We start from the raw sequence: 27230 nt of genomic DNA, 5'->3' as shown, positions 1-27230 counted from the left end.
TGAGTTAGTCATGTGACACAGTGGTGACCTGTCCAGGTCTGCTTCTGAATGGAAGAGTAATAATATTTTAAAAACAGACAAATAATGCAGAGCTGCACCTCACAGTTTATACTGACGATGTTTTCGCACCCAGCTGTGGTTTGTTCCTCTAGAAAGCCACATGTGGGACAAGCACAGGACAGCGAGTGATGGCTCAACATCATCAAAGGCCATGACTGGATCATCAACTCGCAGAGCTCTGGGCACAAATATCCACTGCGACCTTTCTTTCTTCAATAATTAGTAATTAATAATAGTAGGAATGTGTACATACATGAACTCAAAGTACTTCTAAATGGAGAGCACTGCACCCTACTGAAAAAATAAAAGGTAGTATCACAATACAGCTTCAATAAAAGCTTTAAAGCAAATCATAAAGCCAAGAAAATCTAATCAAGCCCAAACAATCTTAAATCTTTACTCAGATTAAAATACAAGGAAAGGTGAAGTCAAAGTCAAATGTATTTATATACCATGTTTAAAACAACAGAGCTGATCACAGTGCTCTACATTCAAAATAAATAACTTTTAAAAAACTATGTAAAATCCAGAAAAAGTGAGAACAGCAAACATTAAAATAAAAAATAACATTCACAGCTTCAGATTAAAATACAAGAGAGATACACTAAAGCTCAACAATGAATAAAAATATCAGCTAAATATAAAGAGCATGAATCTGAAACAGGACACATCTCTGTGTGCTTTATGCTAAAATACAGTACCAACTATATATCATGTTATTATTCAATATCATTAAAACTAAAGACTGAGCATGTCTGATATTTGGGCAGCAGAGGAGCAACAGTGGATTCATAAAATGCTTCTTCTTGGCTTTGCTGCTGCAGCTCTCCTCACTGACCTGTAAGACAAACACACAAAGAACAGAAATGTCCAAGTTTCAGGATGTTAGCCATTTAATAACTTGAAGAGTAACTCATCCTGCACAGAAGCATAATTACCAGGAAAGCTTCCTAATGTGACTTCAGAATAAACTGCTGCATCAGCTGCAGGACTTGATTTTCCTGTGAGTGGAAAGAAGAATTTAAGGCCAGATAAACATGTTGAACAACTTTCACTGGAGGTGATGGCAGACTTTGTTTACCTGCTTTTTTCTTGGCTTTTTCTTTTTTGGGGCGTTTGACCTCAGCATACATCAGACTGTCCTCTAAGAGAGAAGTCAGAGCTCAGGATACATTTGATCAGCAGGTATATGATACAAAGCTGTTGGACACATGTGGATTTAATCACTGCAGATCAAGTCTGATTTGAAAGTCCAAATGAGGAAGGAGTAACACGGTACAAAGTTATCCAAGTCTTTTGTGAGACAAAAAAATAATCATTTCAGTTCATAAGTCCACAGTGCTTTCTTCCGATGTTACTCATCTTTAGCAAACTACATAAAGAACCTCAAACCTTCCCAAACAGCTCCATTTATACTCATGTGCCCGTCTGCATCACTCCCTTCTTTCATTCTTTACTCATATTTTATATGCCCTACATCTATTCCACACACACACGTTTCCATCCTATTGGCACATCCAATACTTTCATGTATCAAAAAAACGGCTTAAACACTCTGCTGTGCCTCCAGTGATCGAGCACACTCAGAATATGTGTTTTATTTGATGGTGTTTGGTTTTGTGATTGGTGGTCTGGTTCAGAAGCTGTGGATGCTGTGATTGAGTAAATCCAGCTGAAAGGGGACTTTTTGCCTGCCACATTAGAGACTTTAATGAAAGCAACCCTTAGATTAGAGATTAACCTGTGATCTGACGAAGAGATTGAACTCAAACCGTGGAAGAAGTTGTTTTTTGTTCTTTGCAAAACTTCTGACCTGCTGTGTTTTCTGAATCACTCAATAAATTTGTTCTCCAGTGTGTTTGAGTGCTTTGAACAATGACAACAACACAACAACACAATCATGCTAAACAAATAAACCTGATTTAATGACTAACCCACCAAAACCCTAAATGACTGCAGATTAACTCTGCTGATGTGTAGTGGTAGTGTGTAGTAGGTAAGCTTGGTAAGTAAAGAACTAAACTCCATGTTGACCTATAATTAGCTGCAACATAATGAAATGACACATTTCAGTACAAACACTGAATGAGACTGTTGTGACTGTACCTGCAGCTCCCATCTTCACCTCAGAGTAAACAGCACTCTGCTCTGGTTTATGATGCTTCCCTGTGAAGATGATCAGATTATTGGACATAAGGAAATAACTGTTACATTTTTTATAATGTTTATTTATTGTATTTTTACATTACATTTACATTTATTAATTATAAACCGCACAAGTCTTATGTACTTACGCTTCTTTTCAAAGTTTTTAAGTTCAATAAGAGCGTATGTGACATCTTGATGTTCATCTGATCCTGAAATGTTCATATTTTAGTTACAGGATTGTAAACATTTCACATGGAATTAGTTTCATTAAATCAAAAGCATCTGTAACTGCTCTGTGCTTTTCAACACATATACTGCACCATTTCTGTTGTCTTCAACCAGCGTAACTGAGTCATAGATGTGATTGGTACCTAAAGAAAAAGACACGAACCAGGGTCAAATTAATAATTGAATAAAAAACTAAAGTTTAAATTATTTTGTTTAAGTCAAAACCAGGACTATGAGATATTTTCAAACCATGATCCCATAATGTTGTTACTGTTTGTGTTGTTATGATATGAAACAACAACACTGGATTCTTTCAGTCGAGTTAAAGATACAATCAGGCTGTAAAATCCTGTTTATTCTCATTTCATGAGCATGTGTCAGTTTGCTGGATTTTGACGAACGTTCTTTGAAAAACTGCTGAGCACAAAATGAACCTAAAAACTGTTACTGCTAATGAAGACAGATTTAAAAGTCAATATTAACAATGATAATAAAGATGGATTAAATACTGACCAGGATGAACAGAGTTGTACACATGAGTTTCATTCTGGTTGACTCCATGATTTGTGGAGGAGCCCGGACTGTGACTCTCAGACTGGATCGACCTAAAACATGAAATAAACACAATAAAATCAAAAGTAACTGATGTTTGTTTAAAATAATAATAAAAAGTATTTTACCAACCTGGTGAAGCAGGAATCTGTGAAAGAGACAAATGTTATTACACATGTTTGTCATGTATAAATTGTTCCACTGATATTTTGTGTCATGAGATCAGAATACATGTATATGTGTGAATAATTAAAGTGTATGTAGTAAATAAACTCTCTAATACAGCATGAAAAGAAGAGGCTCTTACACTTGGACTGTCTGCAGCGATACAACAAGAGCAGGAGAATAATAATGAGAGAGACTCCACAAACCAGTCCAACCATCAACCACACAGGAGATGAAGAGCTGTCAGCTCCTGACACAGTTACTGTAACAACAAATAATAATTAATTATTAATAAAGTATAAAAGAAACAGAGCACAAACCTTTGCTAAGGCAGCTCACTCTGTTGACAGTATTTACTTTTAAGAGAACAGTATTGTATTTGTGGTTTTTTTATTTGTTAGTTTTATTTGTACTGTGAGAAGTTTGTAGTGCAGTAAAAATAAGTCCAAAGGCAGATTTGTTTCAACATCATAACAAAGGCAGATGTGAAATGTAAAAGTGAGGTCAGAGGTCAAACGTAACATGATATTTTAAATCTTTATACAGTATTTTCTATATGTTGACAAGACAACACCTTTGTAAGAATCAGTTTTTTTTATGTTATAGGGATTTTTTATTTTCCCCTTGTTTCAGGGCCTTCCTGCTTCAAGATTCGTTTTCATGCCATCATTCACCTCCAGTCAGACGCCTGCCACCTTGGATCATTACCCCCTTATTCACCACCACCGCTGCCCCCCTCAGAGCCTCTTCCTCACTTGCCTGCCTGCCCACCCTTCAGCAGTTTCCACGGACCTCTGCCTTCATCCTTTACCCCCAGCTAGTCTGGACTCCAAGTAAGTCATTGTTGCTGCACTTTATGAACACTCTCTGTCTTGTCACATTCCCTCTCAGATTTCCTGCCCTAACTGCTCTCTCCTCTCCCACAGATCTGCCGCCCTCAAGCTGTTATGTCCGCTCCTCTTTCCTGTCTCTCTCACCTCAGTTAAGATGTTTTTGTAGGACTCGCTTCTTAAGTTTAGGTTTGTTTATGTTTTGTTTTTGTTGACTGAGTCGAAGCTCACAATCTGTTGCGTTAAATGAATTATCCTTTGTGTGAATAAAGAAACTGACTGACTACATCCTCTGCTGTTTTCAGTCCCACACGAGTCCTGAATCACAACAATATTAAACCTGACAATATAGAGATATTACATAATAGTTTTACAAAGTTCTCACAAAATAGATCCAGGTGACTTCATGTCTTTAAACAGACAACCTAATGTTCCTTCTCAAGCATGAAAATCATTTAGAAAAATCCATCAAATGTTTTGATCCTGCTCACCTTTAACTGACATCCAGCTCTGTGCTGACTCTTCTCCTGAGTACTGACACTTGTAGAAACCTTCATCAGACTTTGACACTGCAGAGATCTTCAGCTCCCCTCGGGTATCATTTTGAATAAGTTTGTCATTGTGATAGAAAAACACATTGGAAAGTATTTTTTGTGTTCTCAAACTGCAGCTCAGACTAACAGAAGCTCCCTCAGTCACAGGATGAACAGGACTCTCCAGGATAGTAAAATATTCTGCAAAACAAAAAAAACCAAACATATTGTTTCAGTCAGACCAGCTGGTGCAAACTTTATAGAAAAAGCTGTGAGTCGTGTCTCATGATCTACATGGATTCCCGGCTTCAAGGCAATTTTATTTGTATAGCACACTTTCAGCACAAGGCAATTCAAGGTGCTTTACATGATTAAAAGAAAACACAAAACATAAAAACACTATAAAAGTAAAATACAAGAAAACATTTACAATAAAACAATAATCAAGACAATTTTTCTTCAGAGAGATTTTCTGAGATTTTCCTTTCGGAGATCTCAGCATGGTTTTAATAATTGGAGACAATATTGAACTAGTGACAATATTTCAGTGTTTAGATGTTCAGTTACAGTGGGTTCATCATGTGGATCATTCATGTAGTCAACATTTGCATTTTTTTTTTAGAAGGCTGAGAATCCATGGAGTAAATAAATGCATCATGTTACATTTTATAGGGAGATTGTTGAACCTGTTATTTGTTATGGTATCACTACATGGTTTGGCAAACTTTCTGTCAAACTCAGATCCCAAATTCAAAATCTGATCAAGACGACTGGAAGGATAGTTGGGATCTTCATCTTCCCTGCAGGAGTGAAACTATTAACAGTGACATTATTGAATGGTTTTAGGTGAAATTGTAAACATTTGTATATTTGTGTTATTTTGCATGACGTGTTTGCCTAAATTTTTCTGAATGGAGACAATAAAAGTTCATCTAATGTGATGACAGAGATGTTGAGCTCTTCAGAGTTTTATTCTGACAGAGAAAATATAAAATTGCTGTATGCAAGTTTTTACAAACGTGATTATGAAAAGATCGAGTCAAATGAGACCAACAACAAAGAACATTCTGATGTTTTTTTTGTCTAAAATTTTCTCAGTTGTTTGTGTTGCCACATAGAATTACTTCACATACAGCAAAGCTGGGACAAATGTTCGTGTGACGTCTAAATCATTCAGATCCAAGAAGTAAATGTATAATAACATACTCTGTACAGTGATGTTGACTGCACTGCTGAACTCTCCTGATCCAGACTCACACCAGTACACTCCAGTATCTGACTTTGATGTGTTGATGTTACATGTGGATCCAGTCATTCTCCTACAGTCAGAGTACAGTCGGCCGTCCTCAGAGAACTTCCTCACTCTCCACTCAGTGAAGTTTCCCTCACAGGTCAGTGAGACAGAGTCAGAGGTGAAGTGTTGCACTCTGTCAGGACTCACTGTGAGAGACGCTGCTGAATGAACATCTGGAAACAACATGCAGTGAAGAGACAAAGCTCACAGATGTTAGGATTCAAAATATCACAGTGAAAAAATTTGTTTATTTGAACTCAGCTCACCCCAAACAGGACTGAAATGCTGTCATCCCATTTTACTTTAAACTGGCACACCAGTAAACCAGGACTCTCATGATTTTTGATCCCCTCTTTGACTCAGACTAATAAATAACTTTTACACCATTAAAAGCTTTGGAGGCATCAGTGAAACAAACTGATGAAACCTTTCCTCAATATTTGTTTACAGTTTCCTTCAATATAAACACAAATCAGTGCCATGTTTAGATTTAAAGCCAAGCTGGTTATCAGTGGAGTTAATAAACATATTTAATCTGTCAGCAGAATTCTTTCTAAAACTTTTCATATCATACTGACTGAGGTTAAAGACATATAATTATCAGGACTTTACCAGCTTTAACCCTGATCAGCACTAATAGAACAGACAACACTGAGTCTGACAACAAGCCCTGAATCACACAGACAGTCAAATCAATGGAAAACAAAGGAGCCGAATACTGACATGTTTAAGATGATCTAACCCACATGCTTTATCTGCTGGCAGCTCATGTAGAGCTTGGTACACGTCATGTGACATCATGAGCTTTGAGTCATCACTCTCAGCATTATCCACCTGATACAGATCACTCTGAACACACTTCAGTCATTTGCTGTAATGTTTCTGTCATAATTCTGTGATATTGTCTGTTTCACAGATTCCTTCTACAGTGAGATATTTTGCAGCAGCAGGACCAAAACTAAAAACCTTTGAAGTATATTTGAAATGAACAATAACAGCAGCTGTTATTTGTGACGTCTTCTTCTAGCGTCCATCTGTAGTCAGTGTTTTTCTTGTATTTGTCAGAGCTGTTAACCTGCCTGCTGACATCTTTGTTTCTTTATTAACTATATTTGACTTTTTTATCTGAACACCTACCTGAGCACTAAACAAAGAGTCTTAGGCAAGCTTTCCCAGATGAATGTGCCTGATCCCATCTGCCGGTGGATCACTGACTTCCTGACGGACAGGAAGCAGCATGTGAGGCTGGGAAAGAATGTCTCGGACTCCCGGACCATCAGCACCGGCTCCCCTCAGGGCTGTGTTCTTTCTCCTCTGCTCTTCTCCCTGTACACCAACTGCTGCACCTCCACCCACCAGTCTGTCAATCTAATCAAATTTGCAGATGACACCACCGTTATTGGACTCATCTCGGATGGGGATGAGTCTGCCTACAGGAGGGAGGTTGAACGTCTGGTGTCCTGGTGCAGCCACAACAACCTGGTGCTGAATGCCCAGAAGACAGTGGAGATTATTGTGGACTTCAGGAAGCACACAGCCCCACTCCCCCCCCCCCATCATCCTGACTGACACCCTCATCACCTCTGTGGACTCATTCCGCTTCCTGGGTACCACCATCACCCAGGACCTGAAGTGGGAGCCCACCATCACCTCCATCATTAAGAAAGCCCAGCAGAGGATGTACTTCCTGAGGCAGCTGAAGAAATTCAACCTGCCAACACGGACGATGATGGAATTCTACACTGCAATCATCGAGTCCATCCTCACCTCCTCCATCACCGTGTGGTACGCTGGAGCCACTATCAGGGACAAACAGAGACTGCAGCGTGTTGTGCGCTCTGCTGAGAAGGTGATTGGCTGCAAACTCCCATCTCTGCAGGACCTGTATACCTCCAGGACACTGGGGCATGCAGCTCGGATCACAGCTGACCCTTCTCACCCTGGACACAGTCTGTTTGACCTGCTCCCCTCAGGCAGGAGGCTCCGGTCCATTCGCACCAGAACCTCTCGCCATAAGAACAGTTTCTTCCCCTCTGCTGTTGGACTCATGAACAATGAGCATATGACTGTTCCCACCACTAACACATGACCCTACACTGTGTTCACTGCATCATTCCATGTTTGGCACTGATCATCACCTGCACTCATGTATATATCTATCTACTTAGCACTTTTAATTCATATTTTTATGTCTATTTAAGCGTTATATGACAGTATGTTTGCACTAAGTACCGCAGCAATTTCCTAATGTTGTAAACCTGCTCAACATTTGGCAATAAAACCCTTTCTGATTCTGATTAACTGTGTAAATCCTGTCTGTGCACTAAGTAAAAATAATCAGTACAAACAGTAACATGAGTTTGAATACTTTTACTCTGATATTTAAAGAGAAAACTTTTAAAATCTCATAGATGTCTTTTGTTTTTCATGTTATCACATTAAACAAAAACTGAAAAATAAGAAAAGGAAACAAAGAAATTCAGCTTAGTTTGATCACAGAGAGAAAGAAAATATTCAGTTCTTTTGGGGAGTTTTAATGTACACAGACATCAATGGTTGTCATGGAGATGAGATTTTAATGGTCTAAATCCTGATGAATAAAAATGATGACCTAACATGAGCTTATTGAAAGGACAGAGAGAAACAAACTGACCTGCAGACCAGACAAACTCCGGTTGACTGTGATCAGTGTGATACTCTGGGTCTCCTCTTCCAGCTCTGCACACATATCCTGCTGTGTGTGTCTGTCCATGAATGATGTAGGAGTCCTGTGCAGTCCCACTGCCATCAGGTAGCAGCTCATAACTGGAGGATTTCTCTGATAGATCAGGAACAGCTTTATACCAGTAGAAGCTCCATCCTGCAGACGGATGTTCAACCTCACAGTTCAGAGTTACTGAGGCTCCAGGACTCAGCCATGATGGAGACACAGTGAGGACAGGACAGGGTTCATCTGTTCAACAAAGATTTTCTCTCAGTGAACATGTAGTACAGTCTCTGAACAGTGAGCTCAGTTTATACAAAGAATAATAATCTCAGTCTATATGAACAGAAACACATTTTACAAAGTGTTCAAACATCTTAAAGGAAATATGACTTACTGTCAGAAACTGTCAGTGTGACTGAATCACTCCACTCTGTTGTTTCATGCTGTGAACTTTTCATTCTGCCCTTACAGCGATAGTTTCCACTGTTGGATGATGAAGCAGATCTAATCCTGTATTCATTTTGATTTGGAGGTTTTATGATGCTGTTTGTTTCCCACTCATAATCCCACTCAGTGTCTCCTCCATGGATCTCACATCTGACAGTGATCGTCTCTCCTCTGTATATCTCAGACCAGCTTGGATGCAGAGTCACAACAGGCCTGTTTGACACTGTTAATGTTCAAGAAAGTACAAAAAAAACACATGAATGACAAACAGTTCAATTACCATCAGATGTAGTGATTTGTAGGAAGTTACATTTAAACTCACCAGTTGTGTCAATCCTGACTGACTCACTGTCCTCTGTGTAGTAAACTGGTTCTCCTCTTCCTCCTCTGCAGCTGTAGCGTCCTCCCTCTGAGACACTGATTTGTCCATTTGTCAAAGCTTTATAAGATTTCCCATCTCTGTACCAGTAGTATTTCCATCCAGATGATGATGATGATGATGATGATGGGCTCACAGAGCAGGTCAGGGTCACACTGCCCCCTACTGGAACAGCTGTGCTATCAGCACCAAGTCTGACCTTTGGTTTATCTGCAGTTCAGTTTACAACAAAAACATAAACATAAATGACTGAATCAGAACAATTTAAAGAACTTGATGGAAATAATTCAATCAATTATTATGAAACTTTAATGGTGAAGCTAAAAAAAAACTCTGTCAAACATACTCTGTAATGCTGTTTTGATCAGCACCATGTTTTTCTATGTGTATTTACAATTACATACATGAATAGTTCATTTACTAGAATTATTTTGAAGCACGACTGAGTTTATTGATCAGTAATGAGGAAGTAACCCAGGTTAATGCGATCTGATTGTAATTTGAACATTTGAACATGTTCCTAAATGAGTGTGAGAAGTTATATTTAATGCTATTTGTACTTTTGTTTTTGCTCCTTTATTAAATCTACCAGTAACAGCCAATGAGTGTAACCACAGTGAGCAGGAGAAACCTGATTGAAGGGAAGAGATTCACCAAAAGAGCAAGTTGTGAACAGAAGTCCAAAACAAAATGTCCACCAGAGGCACAGGGAACAGTCCAAAACTCAGTTCAGGAGGCCGACCGTGCGGACGGCAACGGCGAGGAAAAAACTGTTCTGGGGGCCGACCGTGCGGACGGCAACGGCGGGGAAACTGTTCTGGGGGCCGACCTCGATGGCGATGACGTCCAGCTGGTGGCCCGGGAAGTGGCCGGCGATTCCGACGTGCAGAACGTGGCTTGGGCGGCGGCGTGGCAGCCGCAGGACCAGGCGAGGCTGACGCAGAAGCAGAAGCCGGACCAGGGTGCGGAGATGGGCTGTATCCTGGGTGACCTCACCCTGGGGACCGGCATGGGTGCAGGGGTGGACTGGTTCACAGCCTCCCTCATCCTGGAAGCCGGAACAGGTACTGGCAATGGCTGGGCAGCTGCCGTTCTCACCCGAGGAGCTGGTACAGGTGCAGAAACTGACAGAGCCTCAGCCGGCCTGGAAACCAGAGCAGGGACAAACTGGGCCCCAGCCTCCCTCACCCGAGGAACTGATACGGGTGTATGGGTACGCTGGGCCCGAGCTGCCCTGGGAGCAGGAACACAAGTAGGTAAAGGAGCGGACTCAGAAAAAAACAGTCTTAGAATGGGCAGGCTCAGGGTTAAAATGTACCAGGTCAACAAAAACAGACTTATCAAAAATGAAGTTTGCACTTTTTCCACCACGTTTTACAGTCTTTGCTTTAGTAGTGTTTAAAGGGTTTGAAGTGTGTGACTTGTCCTTAATTAATGCCCCCTCCCTGGGAGCTGAACGAAAATAATTTTCCCAGTCAATGTCATCATCCATAAGGGAAGTTCCCCACGGATCAGAGGTGAGTTTATTACTTTTAATGTCAGATGGGACGTGAGAATAAAAGTCATTGTCACTCACCACCGTGAGTTGCTCAGAAATGTCCAGTTTATGGCAGCGGGTGCGCCGCTTCCTTTGAACATAGGAAGCTGGCGGAGCGAGCAACTGAGCCTCTGGTGCACAGAACGGTGACACTGAGGCTGGAGCGTGAGCGCCTGAAGCCACACGGAGGACTCCCACCTGAAGCGGGCGAGGCTTGGATGCAGGCGGAGCAACAGGTGGGAACTTTCGGCAGCTCTTGGGACCTCCGAGAGCCAGCCGAGTCCCACGGAAGATGCGCTCGTAGTAGGGAGCACACCACGGCTTCCAGTGGAGTTCTTCCTCCAGTTCGGCGAAGGCTGCCTCCCGACGCTCGTTGAGCTCGCGGTCTGCTGAGTCCATTATATGGTCAGGTTGTTCTGTCACAGTCTGGCGGAGGCAGACTGTATGTATTGTGAAGAGTGGACCCAAAATGCAGACACATAGGAACTTGGAAGCTTTGAGTATTAACAAAAAGCGAGCCGTTTAATATGGCTGGTAAAAAAGGTACAAACAAAGGGCAAGGCAAACTGAAGTAAAACTAACATCAACCTAAACTGGGAGAACTAAACAAACAACAAGAAAAACCTAGACATGAAACTTGGAAACATGGCGTGGACAACAGACAACCTGACAAAGAATGAACAGAAACACAAGGACTAAATACACACAGGAGGATAATGAGGGAAACGGAAACACATGGGGAAACAGCTGACACACATGAACATAATGACGTCACAAGAGGAGAGTAAAACTAAAAACATTGAACATAGGAACACAGGACCCCTTCAAAATAAAACAGGAAACATAATGAGACAGACATGACAACATGAACTTGACAACATGAGACTCAGACATGAAACACATGAAGGGCAAGGGAGACTTCACAGGGGTTGAAAACACAAGGGGGAACTAATAGGCAAATCAACATAGGAAACCTAATGAGCTTAAACATACTATAAACATCAAAATGAACTAAAACTCAAAACACTGGGTCATAAGACCCAGGATCGTGACAGTAGGTTCCACGTATTTATTTTTATCTGACTTTAGACGACAGATTACTGTGGATTTGATTCATTCTGACCACTCAGTTAAAAAGGGCGACATCTACAGTGCTACAAGAAGATGACCCGAGAAGGAAACAAACACTTCTGAGTCTTTAAGTTCTGCAAATCCTAACAAGTTAAAAGATTTGTGGAAATTAATTTTTCTAGATATGCCAAAAAAATCTGACATGAATGAGCTCCACATTTATCAGATCATTTCTGTGATAAAATTAAAATCCTTCAGTAGAGTGTGAGTCTTATAACTAATATCATTAATCTGAATTATTAACATACCAGCACAGACCAGCGTCCAATAAAATGAGGCCATATTGTTGTCTGCAGTTCAGAGTTCATTAAGTGAAAAAGATGCAGTGTGTGTTTCTGATGAGAGCAGACTCTTTAACTAAAACCTCTAAGATTCATTTAAAAACAGATAACATGCTTAAAACAACTGAAGTAATTATTCAATATTTTACTGAACAGCACAAAAAGAAACAGCTACAAAAACAGCTACTTTTGATGAAACAGTTGATGTGGATGAAACATCTGCAACTTACATGATACAATCAGTGTGATGGTTTCACTCAGGTATGTTAAAACATGGTCCCTTCTGCCCCGGCAGCTGTATCCTCCACTGTCAGACTCAGTAACTGTGATTCTGTATTCACTGGTTGTTTCACTTATTTTTACCCAGTCTCGTGTCCATTCATACGTCCACTGAGCTCCTTCACCTCCCTGAATCTCACATCTCACAGTGACTGTCTCACCGCTGTATATCTGAGTCCTGGATGGCTGCAGGGTCACAGTGGGCTTAATGTGAACTGTTCACATAAGAATGATCCAGTTAGAAGAAGAGAAACATAAAAACTCTGCTGTTTATAACATAAGAGTAGAGTCACTGCAAAACAGCTGATTCACAGACAAACAGTTTAAACTTTTAAACAAAGTCACAACATAACAATTTCAAACTGTAACACAACATTTTTAGTAAAATGTAAGAGTATTTACTTTGCACAGTTATCATCTTTTGTTCAGATTCCTAAAATTACAGATTATTTTTCATGAGTTGACAGCAGATTAAGAAGACTGGAAGAAATTATCATGTGAGAAACGTTTTCTAAAAGTTCTGATGAGGTCATCATGTGAAACTGGTGCAGTTGCTGATTTGGGACATTGGAGTGTGTCACACTTGTAGTTATTGTATAACAAACAGCTTCTTGTGGCTCTCAATGATTTTCCATGAACTGAACCTTAAACCACTGATCCACTAATGGATCTGTTCTACACTGGAGGTTCTTCTAGCTGTAGTATCATTAAACATATTAGGACACTCATGAACACCTTTACTTTTCATTGATTAAAAAAAGTACACACACACACACACACACACACACACACACACACACACACACACACACACACACACACACACACACACACACACACACACACACACACACACACAGTGCCTTGTCTTTGTAACCAAGGGGGGTTATGAGGGGAGGTACTATTGTTTTGTGTGAACTATGTTCTCAATAAAAGGCAGCGAGAGGAGGCCGGATTTGGGGTCATTTTCATGTTAGACACAGACGAGGCCTCCCTTGCAAGTAAAAATGATCGATCGCTGACTGTCTTGTTTTCTTTCATGATGAATAAGTCTCTAGAACTAGTGGGGCTTGTGGAAACACAGACCCAACAAAATTAATGCCACATTAATGCAATGAACAACAATTACAGGAAAGAATCTAAGTGGAACCTGTAATGTAGCAGAACAGTCTCTAATAAAATGAGGTTATATTGTAGTCAAACCTGAAACGTTGAGGAATTAATGTAAAAATGCTAAAAACAAAGGAAGTAACTGATCTGCAGTGATAAACTCCACATGTGCAGCCATGAGGTCAAGATGGGACAGACTGGGATTATTACATTTGGACTGAATTCTTTCATCAAACTAACAAAATATTTTTCAGATGTTTCACTGAGTGATTATTAAATATCTTTATAATGATATTAAAAGATAATTTAAACTACTTTTGATACTAAACAACTAAAGAAATCTACAGTGCTGTTGAAAGACAAAGTGTTTGGTCAAACATTGTGCAGTATAAATTAAAATATGTGAAATATGTCCAACTCACCTGTTACTCTCAATGTGGTGATGTCACTCCACTCTGTCCAGGAAGAGCTTCTTCTACCCCGGCAGCTGTATCCTCCACCATCAGACTCAGCAGCGCTGCTGATTCTGTATTCATTGGATGTTTCACGTATGTTTACTTGGCCTCGTCTCCATTCATACGTCCACTGAGCTCCTTCACCTCCCTGAATCTCACATCTCACAGTGACTGTCTCACCGCTGTATATCTGAGTCCAGGATGGCTGCAGGGTCACAGTGGGCTTAGGAGGAGCTGTTCAAGTAAAAAATAAATAACATCATCAGACTTATAGAAATATAAAATGATATTGAAGCTGTCCTGGTTTTATTGCTCTTGTTCGTGGTAATCACATTTTTTCATCCTAGTGTCAATTTGACTGAAAATCAACAATAAAGAGTTTAATAAAAACAAACAGATTAAACCTGGTAATTTACTGATATTTAGAATCTACCAGCAGAGTGACTGGAAACAACCAGGTGTGCACAAATCTGTGAGACTGAACATCAGAACATAAAAACACAATATCATGTAAACAACTTCAGTCTCTCAGATTTGACATTGTATAAATAGTTTTTATAGTCAAATATTCCACTATTTACTTATTTCTACACCTTTACATTTACATATTTCTACATTTATGAACATATAATCCAGAGTTGTCAGTTGGCTGTTATCCTTTGAATAACCTGAGATCTTAGTTTCTAATGAAGCTCAGATCCTTTAATGTGTGGAGACAGATGTAGGAGATTTTCTACCAGTCTGTGGTAACAAGTGCGTCTGTTTTGCTGTTGTCTGCTGGGGGCCACACTTCAGAGGCACCAGAGCTCCTCAGACTGAGTCAATCATGCTGCCATGAAGAACACTTTAATAAATCATTCCTACTGTTCTCTATAAAGCTGTATAATAACTCTTCATTCTGTGACAGGTGAACGCACCAGTCAGGCATAAAATCCCAAACATATTATTTATTAATGTAATTTGCATTTCTGTCTTACACAATATGATCCTTACTTTTACTGTTTTTAACAAACTTTATTTTTACTTTTTGTTTTCACTGTAAATGTAAAAATTCCTGCGCTGTCTCATAGTGAGCTTTGCGACGAGGGAAAACAACACACTGGACCAGGTCTACACCAACATCCCAGATGCTTATAAGGCCACCCCCCTGCCTCATCTCGGACTCTCTGATCATCTCTCTCTGTCCCTGATCCCTGCTTATAAACCTCTAATTCAAAGACAAAAACCATCTGTAACAACAGTACGAGTGTGGACTGCGGAAGCCACCACGGCCCTACAAGACTGTTTTGATAACACGAATTGGAGTGTATTTGCAGAAGGATCAGACTTGGAGGGCCACACATCTGCTGTACTCTCATACGTCAACCATCCATCCACCCATCAATGCTACAGTCTGTAGCCACCATCGTCCCCCCCCCCACACACACACACTCTCAGTGTGCAGTATCATTCATGTATGTATGTATGGGTGTATCCGTATGTTTGCGGGTGTATGTAAAACTTGTACATATCTTTCTTGTTTAAATGTAAATTTGTCTGTGTGTGTAAGTACTTACACTATTGTGTACTTCACACATGGAGAGATGCCAAACTGCCCTCAATGTTCTTGTAACAGTGACAATAAAGAGCTGTTCTATTCTAGTGTAAGGCCCCATACCAGGCACCGTTGGGACTTTTATGTTATTAATATTTTATTGTGACACTTTGTTGTTTATTGTAGACTTTACTATTTTCACTTTTTGTCATGCTGCTCTAACACATCAATTTCCTTTGTGGGATCAATAAAGTGTCGACCTATCAAGATTGACCTGTTTAATATGTGTCCTATGTTGTAAACTCACTGTGCTAACAGCTGGATTATTCACTCACATTAGGAACAACATATAGAAAGAATTTACCAATAAGAACTTCAAGCGCTACGTGTTAAGCTTGAAATTCTTTTCTTTTGATAGTTTGCAGTGGACAGACTGATCCTCACCAGGTGTGAAATAGTTTTAACATAATGGGAATCAGAGACTGAAGGAGGGTTTCACATGTTTGAGGAAAAATGTTCATGTTTTGTGTTTTATAAGAGTTTGTGTTTCTTATGCTCTGCTATATGTTTATTACAGTACAAGATAATCTAGGCTTCTGTTTTTTGATGTCTCACAAAATCAATCTAAATGTAATTTGTTGGAGCTGCAGAGCTACAACACAAGAAAAGTTAAACAGGTTATGAATTTGAATCAAATATAAATTGTCTGAAGTTATTTTCTTACAACAAATTTGACCTTTTGAATGTCTGAGTGCCGGCATGTGACGGCCGTACTGAATATCATTTTGAGTTTCTCCACTGACATTTCAGCAAAATGGATTAGCCACATCATTTTACACTTTGATTTTCGAGGTATCTTTGAATTCAGCCTGCTGTAAGTTGATAATTTTCATTTCCATCCAACAAAGTGATGTCCTTTTGTTCCTAACATATGCTTAACTGTGATCTTAAGATTTTGTATAAACTTTTAGCAACATGTTTGTAAATAACTTTGTCTCAAAAGACTTATAATAATCAGAAAGGTTTTCATCATGCAAGATGTCAGATTCAGCAATTTTGTTTTTAGATGCCAAAAAGCATTTCTGGGGCAACACTGTAACATGACAGTTAGCACTGTGGCATTACAGCAAGAAGGTCCTGGGTTTAAATCCACCAGGCCTTTCTATGTGCATGTTCCCCACGTGTGTGTCTGTGTGCGTCTAAAGGCTTCCTCCTGCAGTCCAACAACATGCACATATTTTAACTGGGGATCCTAAACTGACCATAGGTGTGAATAGTTGTATAAAATGTCTACAGCTCTGAAGTTTTATTAATTTAAAACAGAAATACAAAATCTTGTAAAACTGCAAACTGCTGCTATGAGTAAACATACCACCAGTTAGAGAGAGGCTAACGTAGCAGAGCAGTCTCTCCTAAAATGAGCCCAAATTGTAGTCAAATGGAAACTTTGAGGAATTAAAAAAGAAGAATGCTGAAACAAAAGAACTGCATCATGACACTGAGCTGCACTGATGAAAACTCCACAACAACTGAGGTGAAGAAACTGGGATCATTACATTTGTTTTTCATTTTTCATCGAACTTATTAAATATGTTTTTCATGTGTATCACTGAGTGATTACTGTGTATTTTATGTAAAACTACTTTTGATACTAAAATCAAAACAGAACCTGCAGTTTTATTGAAAGACAAAGTATTTTGTTGTGTTTTTGGATGAAACATTGTGCAATATAAATTTAAAAAAAAGGGTGAAATATGTCCAACTTACATAATACAGTTAATGTGGTGATATCACTCCACTCTGTCCAGGACGAGTCTCTTCTACCCCGGCAGCTGTATCCTCCACCGTGAGACTTGGTAGCACTGCTGATTCTTAATTCACTGGATTTTGGACGTATGTTTGACTGGCCTCGTCTCCATTCATACGTCCACTGAGCTCCTTCACCTCCATGAATCTCACATCTCACAGTGACTGTCTCACCTCTGTATATCACACTGCTGTATATCTGAGTCCAGGATGGCTGCAGGAACACAGTGGGCTCAGGAGGAGCTGTTCAAACCAAAATATATCATTAGCACACTGATAATTTGACTGGAAAATCAATAATCAAAAAGTTCTTCTTCCAAATAAATACGTTAAATCAGGTAATTTACTGATCTTTATATTCAACAATTTACTTATTTCTGCATTTATATTTACATATTTATGAACATTGCAAAGATAAACTTTTGTAAAAACATTTATCTGAGTTCAGTTTTTACAGAATCTTTTTTTTTTTTTTTTACTAAATCTTCATTTAGAGTAAAATTAAATTCTTATTTTGTCCAAAACTCATGATGTTTAATTTGGAAAATGTCAAGATAAATAAATTAAAAAACTGCTGCTAGAAATAAACATTTCAGCAGTTAGAGAAAAGCTAACGTAGCAGAGCAGTCTCTCCTAAAATGAGGCCAAATTGTAGTCAAATGGAAACTTTGAGGAATTAGAAAAAATAAAAATGCTAAAACAAAAGAACTGCATCATGACACTGAGCTGCAGTGATGAAAACTCCACATGTGCAACAACTGAGGTGAAGAAACTGGGATCATTACATTTGTTTTTCATTTTTCATCAGATTTACTGAATATATTTTTCTTGTGAGTGATTACTGTTTATAACTACATTAAAAAATAGTTTACACTACGTTTGTTGTTATTTTGTTGTATTTTTGTATGAAATTGTAATATTAATTTATTTTACACATGTCCTGTCATGTGATCGACTTACATGATACAGTCAATGTGATGCTTTTACTCCACTCTGTGTAGAAACTTCCCCTTCTGCCCCGGCAGCTGTATCCTCCACTGTCAGACTCAGTAACTGTGATTATTCTGTATTCTCTGGATGTTGGAGGTGTGTTTAACATGGCAGGACTCCATTCATACGTCCACTGAGTTCCTTCACCTCCCTGAATCTCACACCTGACAGTGACTGTCTCTCCGCTGTATATCTGAGTCCAGGATGGCTGCAGGGTCACAGTGGGCTTAGGAGGAGCTGTTAAAAATAGATCATGAGCAGACTTATAGAAATACAAATTTAACGCTGTCCTGCCTTTTTTGCTCTTGTTAATGGTAATAATATTTTTGCATCCTGTTGGAAATATGACTTGCAATAAAAAGTTCTGACATATTGATTATTACTTAAAGAGATAAATACATGAGTGCATTTCTGATGTCATATGAGTCTGAAATGTAGGTTTCTTCAAATTCTTTTTTTTTTTTTTTGCTATTGTCTTGAAATTTTCCAGCAGAGCAGCAGCTGATGGCAGCATGTGTTCAGCCGAGGAGATTCAGTGACAACATTTAAAGTTGTCTGAGTTTAGCTGCAGGACATTAGCTCACATTCAGTTTGAGCCTCAAAGTCATCAGTCATTAAGAGAACTCAACATGCCAGGGTAACATGGCCTAAGTACAGCATATCTTTGTGTCATCAGCATATGCAAAATAAGAAGATGTGCCATGTGTCTCCATTACATGTCTAATATTAAGCACATATAAGGAGAACAAGATCAGACTGACTCTATTGTGCTGAACACAACAGTAGTTTTGTCAAAATCTGTTTGTAATTTTATAGTCCAAGTCCAAACTTTTCTGAACCAGTGGATTCATACAAACTTTTAAAAGGTAATCAGGAATGTAAACATGTCACAGGAAACTGTTTACAACATCAAGCACGTGGGCTCAACAAAAATCACAAGTTTACTAAAAACTCCATCAGCAGCAGATTTTGACACTAATCTGCTGCTGATTTTCCATAAACAGCTGATCCAGATATGGAGCTGTTCTACATTAGAGGTTCTTCTTGTATCATTGAAGGTGAGACTCGTGAACACCTGTGGTGGGTGTGGTTTGGAGCTCAGTTGCAGGGCAGGGGTGGAGCAGCAGGTTGAGGGGACAGCATCAGGGGTGGGTGGCAGAAACAGCTGATCCCAGCCGCACTAATGACCTTTTCCCTTATTTTAGTAGCTGTTGGGGTCTGGAGGAGGGGAGTCGGACTGAGACTGAGAGTCAGAGTGGAACAGAACGGAGCAAATGGCTCCAGGGTGTGTCTGTGTGTGTGTTTGTGTGTGTGCGCGCGCAGAAATAGAAATAAAAAGTGAGAACAGAATCCAAAAGCTCTCTACTTGTGTGTGTTTGGGGGTGTGGTTTGGAGCTCAGTTGCAGGGCAGGGGTGGAGCAGCAGGTTGAGGGGACAGCATCAGTGTTTGGGGGTGTGGTGCCAGGGAGAAGTGGCAGAGTGCTACAACTACTATGTTTTCATCAATTTCAAAATGTCATCTTGAACATGAAATAGTGAAATGAATCCAAAAGAAAGCTGTAATGAGAAAGGCTTAAATAGCAGACCAGCCTCTGATACACTTCTACTACATTTTGGTCAAACCTGAAAGCTCGAGGAATTAATGTAAAAATGCTAAGAAAAAAAGAAGACCTGATGGAACTGCAGCAATAGAATCCACAATCGTTTTGCCTTCCAGATACATTTGGATATTAATCTAAAAAAATAGTATTATTGAAAGTATTAATATTAAAAATATCTTGTGTCATTGGATGAAACATCATGCAATGTAAATTAAAAAGAGTGAAATATGTCCACCTTACATGATACAGTCAGTGTGATGATGTCACTCCACTCTGTGAAGAACCTGTCTGCTCTGCCCTGGCAGCTGTATCCTCCACTGTCAGACTCAGTAGCTCTGATGGTTGTGTATTCGCTGGATGTTGAACGTATCCTTGACTGGCCTCGTCTCCATTCATACGTCCACTGAGCTCCTTCACCTCCCTGAATCTCACATCTGACAGTGACTGTCTCACCGCTGTATATCTGAGTCCAGGATGGCTGCAGGGTCACAGTGGGCTTAGAAGGAGCTGGTCAAACAAAAATATATCATTAGCACACTGATAATTTCACTTGAAAATCAACAATAAATGTCACGGTCTGTGTGGAGGGAGGCATGAAAGGACCCACAATGCAGACTCAAACATAGAGGCCAGGCTGAAACTCAAAATGGGAGCTTCATTGCTAAACACTGGAAAAACTAAACTAACCTTGGCAATACAAAATAAACTTGGTAGGTTTGGCAAACACAACACACAGACATATATGAGGGAGGACACAACGCTGAACACAGGAAGACTGAGGACTTAAATACACACATGAGGTGATCATGGCAACACATGGACGAACAGCTGAAACATGAGCATAACGACGTCAAAGGGGAAGTGAAAAACTAAACACACTAAACACAGGAACATAGGACCTTTTTCAAAATGAAACAGGAAACATAATGAAACGCAGACATGACAACGTGAACTTGACAACAAAAGACATGCAGACACAAAACACATAAGGATGAGACTTAACGCAGGGGTTGAAAACACAAGGGGAAACTAATAAACAAATGAACTTAGAAAACCCACTGAACGCTGGGTCAAAAGACCCAGGATCGTGACAATTAAAGCATTGTTTTATTAAATAAATTAAATCAGGTAATTTACTATATGTGTTTTTTATCTCCAGATGTTTCACTGTGAGTGATCGCTGTGTATTATTATAATTACATTAAAAGTTGTTGTACATCAGATTTAATATTTACATATTTAAATAAAAACCAAAAGCTTGAGGTTTGTTGAAACACAAAGTATTTTGTTGTATTCCTCGATGAAACATTGTGCAAGATAAATTTAAATGAGTGAATCCCACTTACATAATACAGTCAATGTGATGCTTTTACTCCACTCTGTCCAGGACGAGTCTCTTTTGCCCCGGCAGCTGTATCCTCCACCATCAGACTTAGTAGCACCGCTGATTGTGTATTCTCTGGATGATGGAGGTGTGTTTAACTTGGCTGGAGTCCATTCATACGTCCACTGAGCTCCTTCACCTCCCTGAATCTCACATCTGACAGTGACTGTCTCACCTCTGTATATCACACTGCTGTATATCTGAGTCCCCGATGGCTGCAGGGTCACAGTTGGCTCAGGAGGAGCTGTTTAAATAAAAAATATATTATTAGGAGAATAGCAGAATTATACAAATATCAAATCATCATTAAAGCTGTCCTTGGTTTTTTTGGGGGGTTTTTTTGCTCTTGTTAATAGTAGTCATAATTTTGCATCCTGGTGACAATTTCACTTGAAAATCAACTTTCAGGAGGTTTGTTTAAAAACACACACACACAGGTAATTTGATGATATTTAGAATCTACCAGAGTGAATGAAAACAAACATACAAATAATCCTAAAATGAGGGAAACTGAGTTTTCTGTTCCACAAAGAGAGTTAACTTGGGTGTTCTCTCTTTGTGTAGACAGTTCTGTGTTTTGGTCTTAAAATTGTGTTCATAAATCTGTGGAATTATCAAAACATTGGTTCCATATAGAAAAGTTGTTTCTGTGGCTGGTTGTGATTTCATGTCAGGTCTCAGCCCATTACAGAGGACAAAACAGTGATATAGTTGAGTTCTGTACAGTCTGCAGTCATTCAGCTGATTTTTTCCAAAGCAAGTAAAGAGACTGTTTCAGTGATCTGTGTATGCAGAAATAAAAACATGTAAACGAGTGTCTGTGTCTTTAAATGATAAAATAGATCTAATTTTTCAATTATTTCGTGATAAGATAAACAAATGGCTTCATTTGTTTTATATTTTTTTGAATTCTATTTTGTTGTTATTGTCTTGAAATTTTCCAGCAGAGCAGCAGCTGATGGCAGCATGTGTTCAGCATGTGTTCAGCATGTGTTCAGTCGACGAGATTCAGTGACAACTTTTAAAGTTTTGTCTGAGTTTAGCTGCAGGACATTAGCTCACATTCAATTTTGAATTAGTGATGAAAACTGTGTGTTTGCAGCCACATACATGAAGAAACTGGGACAATTACATTTGCATTTATTTTTTTCATGTTAGAAACAATTTTTTTTCTTGTTTTACCCTGAGTGATTACTTAATATTAATATAATAACATTAAAAGCTGTTGTGCATGACTTTAGATATCAAACTAAAAAAAAGAAACGCACTGTACTGTGGAAATTATTTTGCAATGTTTTTGGAATTAAAATGAGAGAAATGTGTCCAACTTACCTATTACTCTCAATGTGATGACATTACTCCACTCTGTCCAGGAGGAGTTTCTTCTACCTAAGCAGCTGTATCCTCCACTGTCAGACTCAGTAACTGTGATGATTCTGTATTCATTGGATGTTGGAGGTGTGTTTAAGTTGGCTGGACTCCATTCATACGTCCACTGAGCTCCTTCACCTCCCTGAATCTCACATCTGACAGTGACTGTCTCACCTCTGTATATCTGAGTCCAGAATGGCTGCACAGTCACAGTGGGCTTAATGGGAACTGTTCACATAACAATGATCCAGTTAGAAGAAGAAAAACATAAAAATTCACGACATTAGAGTAGAGTCACAACAAAACAGCCAGCAGTTGTTAAAGTACAAACTTCAGTTTTTAAATTAGTATCCAATCATTAAAACATAATGATTAGTGCATAAAACATTCACTGGATAGATTCATGCACAGATTTATGCTAATACAGAGTCAGTACATGAAGCTCGTTTTGATACAAGGCCTTGGGAAATACAGATGCCAATGGTGTCACAGCAGCCTCTGGTAGAAACAAAATAAAATAAAATAAAATAAAATAATAAAATAATATCACATAAACAGAATTATAGAAATATAAAATCATTATAAATATCTGTCCTGGTTTTATTGCTATTTTTAATGGTAATCATAATTTTGTATTCTAGTGACAATTTGACTTAAAAATCAACAAAAACAAGTTTTGTTTTCATTGAGGACGCACTGAGCCTAAAAATTATTAATTTGACATATTTAGTTTTCTAAGTACTGGTTTGAACAGTGATTCCCTCCATAATTCGGAGAAGGCCATTTTAAACTTGGAAAAAATATTTAAACTCATCAGTTTCCTGAATGACGAATGAATTGCTTTTAGTTTGTGTTTCTTCTCCTTCCTTTGCAGGTGTAGATGTCTCTATCAGATAGAGATTTCACTTAGAGCTCAAAGAGATGATCTCATTGTCAGATGGGGTTTTTCTGAAATCAGATTCTGTCCGCAGAGTCCATCAGAGGTCAGTGTCACACTGCCCTCTGCTGGTGTGGTTGTGCTGTCGGCTGTCAGAGTGGCCTTGATTTTAAGTTTTGTAAGTTAGAAAAATATGAGGCTGTTATTGTGGCCCTTTTAGTGGAAGAAGAAGAAACCCACAACATCTGCCACACAGATGTTCCAGCTGCAGTTTTCTTTCCTACTGCAACTGTGAGCAGTGATGGCAATAACGGCATTATAAGTAACGGCGTTACTAACTAACAAACAGACGGTTGAAGCTGTCTTCAGCTTACGGCATCTTATATCAGTTGCACGCAAGTAGCTGACTACGTAAGCAGCTGCGCGTGCTCCCATGGACAACAATCACTTTTTGTCACAACACCTGAAGCTAAGGGGGCAAAACAATCGCATGAGTGCTGCTGTTTGACTGAGGAAGAATAAAGTAGTCGTGGTAAGCCAATCACACGACCACTTCAAGATGACAAAGCAAGAAGGTGATATATACCAGTTCATAATTTGTGTTGATAGGCCACGTAAAACCAGAGTCATGATAAACAATTTATACACGGTGTTTTTCCCTGAATACTTTTGTCACGTTTACTGTCTAAGGACAGCGCTAGCAAGCACTCTCTGCTTATGACCAAAAAATAAAAAATAAACAAATCAAAAAAACTAGCCCGTTCCTGTTGGTGGGAAAATGTACTATGTCGACCAATCAAAAATTGATATGGCAACATGACATTTGGTTGTTTAGGAAGAGGGGGAAGTTTTAGGAGTGACAGCGAGAGAGAGAGAGAGAGAGCAGAAAAAAGTGAGAGAGAGAGTTTTAAGATTAAGGTGTGTGTGTAGTTAATGTGTTGTCTTGTGTAGTTAGTGTGTAGTGTTGTGGATAGTTTTGTGTTGTGTGTCAGAACAATGAGGCGACTGCTGTCTCCAGTTAGAGAACAGGAGTGATACACCTGCTGCTGTCAGACCTGCAGGTATCAGGCTGTGATGTTCTTCTTTATAGTGGACAGAAATTATTTTTTTTAGTGGCACAAATAATTTTTGTGACATCTTATTGAAGAACAGCTGATTGTTCTGTAAATAGTTTGAAATGACTCGGAGCAGATGGGCCTGGTTTCTATTGACACAACCACCACCAGTAGAATAACGTCACTTAAATGAGTGAGTAATACGCCACCTGGTGGTTTGTTCTGAGTGTGAGAAAAAGCTTGAGCCTGTGAGCCTGAGCTCAGGGTTTATGAACCCTTTACTTATAGAAAACTCTCCAAACTCACTTGTGGATCTGTCACAGCAGAAGTGCAATCATGTGAATCATAACTGTGATCTGTTAGCATTGACTAATAAACATGCATGAAAAGGAAATCAGTCAGTTTCAAGGAAACAAACTCTAGTAACGACTGAGTGAAACATCTGCTCACATGGTTGCACTCTTGATATGATCATTTTAGTATTTTAACCAATAAATTCAGTGGAGTATGAGCTGTCACATTTAGAATATTTTGTCCCTCAGGTTAGTCCTGAAATATAGTTTGTTTTAAATCTGATATATGACAGGTCACATTTATTCATCCTGTAAGTAAATGATTCTACAGTATTGGTCAGCAAATACATTTCTTCCTGGTCTGTTAATGTGAAAGTCCGCCATCTAGTGGTTAAACAGCAGAAGTGCCAAGTAAGGGCTAGAGCGGGAAGCTGGTTGCTCCGTGTCTGTGATAGTTCTGCATCTGTTGCTCTTGAGATGGGATAAAGTGTAAGTTTGGGCAGATGATGGATTGTTTCTACATATTAGTGCTCTGTCCTTCTTGTGGGTCTGTGAAGTTTGTTACATTACTACTGTAAGCTAACTGTTAGTGCTTTGTTTTGCCTGTTAGCATAAAACATGTCAGCATGTGGTTCTTCCTACATTTTACTTGACAGGCTTTGTCCATTTATTGTTAATGTTATGATCTTGCATTGGTCACGTGACATTTGTGCATCTACACTGAGATTAAATGTACCTGCTCTGTTTTGTTGTTACAGTTTTACAGAATGAAAGTGGTACAAATGGTACATCAGTAAAAGCTCTGAAGAACGCCACAGTCTCCACATGGAGCGCTTACTGAAGCCATTTATGTTTAACTGCACAGGCTGAATAGAAGCATTCAGACTGTGCAGAAGATAACATGTAAACACAGGGAGGATATTATTGAGCACATTATAGGAGATAACAGCTACATATATGAACTGGAAGAAAATAATCATTTCTTACCTTCAGCATTTCCACAGATGACTGTACTGAGCACTAAAATAATGAATAAAACCTCATCAGACATTATACAACTGACAAGATCAAAAACAATATAAAGGAAGACTTTTTAAAGATACATTTCCAGATGAACAGTAATCACCAAATTTCTGTGCTTCTGCTTGTCAAACAGGCTCAAACATAAAAACTCAAACTGTTGTAACACAGTGTGTAACTATAAGTGATGCAAAAAGCAGCAGTGTATCAAACATTTAAACACTTAAAGAATCACAAGTCTGCTTTGTTCCAGCTCTCAGGTAAACAGGTTAAAGCAGTGACACACTGTAATTCTCACAGATCAGAAACATTTTCATTAATCGCTGCCATTCAAACAATGTCAGACGTGTACTTACAGAAAAAGCCCATCATGCAGAGCAAAGAGTGCCCCATCGTCACATCCAGCCTGCTGCACTCTGATCCACAGAAAATCAAACAGTTTTACTTTGCAGAAAAAGGAGAAGTTGTGTTTAATATAGATACAACAAGAGTTTTTCTACAGGCTCTTCTTCTGATTGGTCTCTCTGTGTTTCCTGCCCTTTCACACAAAACTCAAACAGATCCTGTAGCTTTGACCGCATGAGTTGTGTGATATGCTTGATTTCCTGTCCACTGCAAACACAGAAGTTTGTTTCTTGTGTTGTTTCCTTTCTCTATAATATGCAAAGCCGTTCTGTTGCTTCATGTCATGAGGCATGTTTTGCCCTTTTGGGGGATTTTTTGGGTGCAATATCCACTAATATTTGTCTCCTGGCAGGTCTCTGCAGACTGGGAGTCACTGAGAGTGAATATACCAAAACACCTTTTCTACTTTGGTGCCTGTATTTTCACTAAAGTCTTTTTAAATTTTAAATCATTTTTCTCCTTTTAATTGTTTAACAGAGGAATTCAAATTAAATTCTTACTTTAGGCTGCATTAAAATGTGTTTATTTTCTTTGACTCTTAGCTGAAACATCATCATGCAGTAATATAGTGAAAAGGCTCCTTTGACATCAGACCTGTGAAAGTTTTCACCTTGTGGTTAAATTCTGGTTTTAAGTTTGGTGGAGACCCAAACACAGGAAATGACTCAGTGTGTGGCTGAAGTGAGACTAAAGACCTTTATGTTTCACCAACTAAAGAACAATTAAATTCATAGATAAATTCAAAGTTATATTTATTA

At 39.0% G+C, this 27230-nt stretch overlaps 1 protein-coding gene across 1 annotated transcript; it reads right to left on the bottom strand.

The window, feature by feature from the left end:
• Positions 1-591: 591 nt before the first annotated feature.
• Positions 592-26548, bottom strand: LOC134624828 (Fc receptor-like protein 5). The gene is made up of 18 exons (XM_063469906.1): positions 26424-26548; positions 26035-26067; positions 22784-23050; positions 21414-21695; positions 20308-20574; positions 18437-18703; positions 8464-8763; positions 5723-5983; positions 4475-4717; positions 3296-3415; positions 3121-3136; positions 2950-3041; positions 2529-2579; positions 2355-2417; positions 2167-2226; positions 1142-1204; positions 999-1061; positions 592-898 (listed from the first exon to the last, which is right to left on the bottom strand). The coding sequence occupies exons 1-18, from the start codon at positions 26458-26460 to the stop codon at positions 891-893; spliced, it is 2493 nt and encodes an 830-aa protein (XP_063325976.1). The 5' UTR covers positions 26461-26548; the 3' UTR covers positions 592-890.
• Positions 26549-27230: the final 682 nt, after the last annotated feature.

This window comes from Pelmatolapia mariae, linkage group LG3_W (assembly GCF_036321145.2).
Source record: "Pelmatolapia mariae isolate MD_Pm_ZW linkage group LG3_W, Pm_UMD_F_2, whole genome shotgun sequence".
Classification (NCBI taxonomy): Eukaryota; Metazoa; Chordata; class Actinopteri; order Cichliformes; family Cichlidae; genus Pelmatolapia; species Pelmatolapia mariae.
This window is presented reverse-complemented; position numbering and strand designations above follow the sequence as displayed.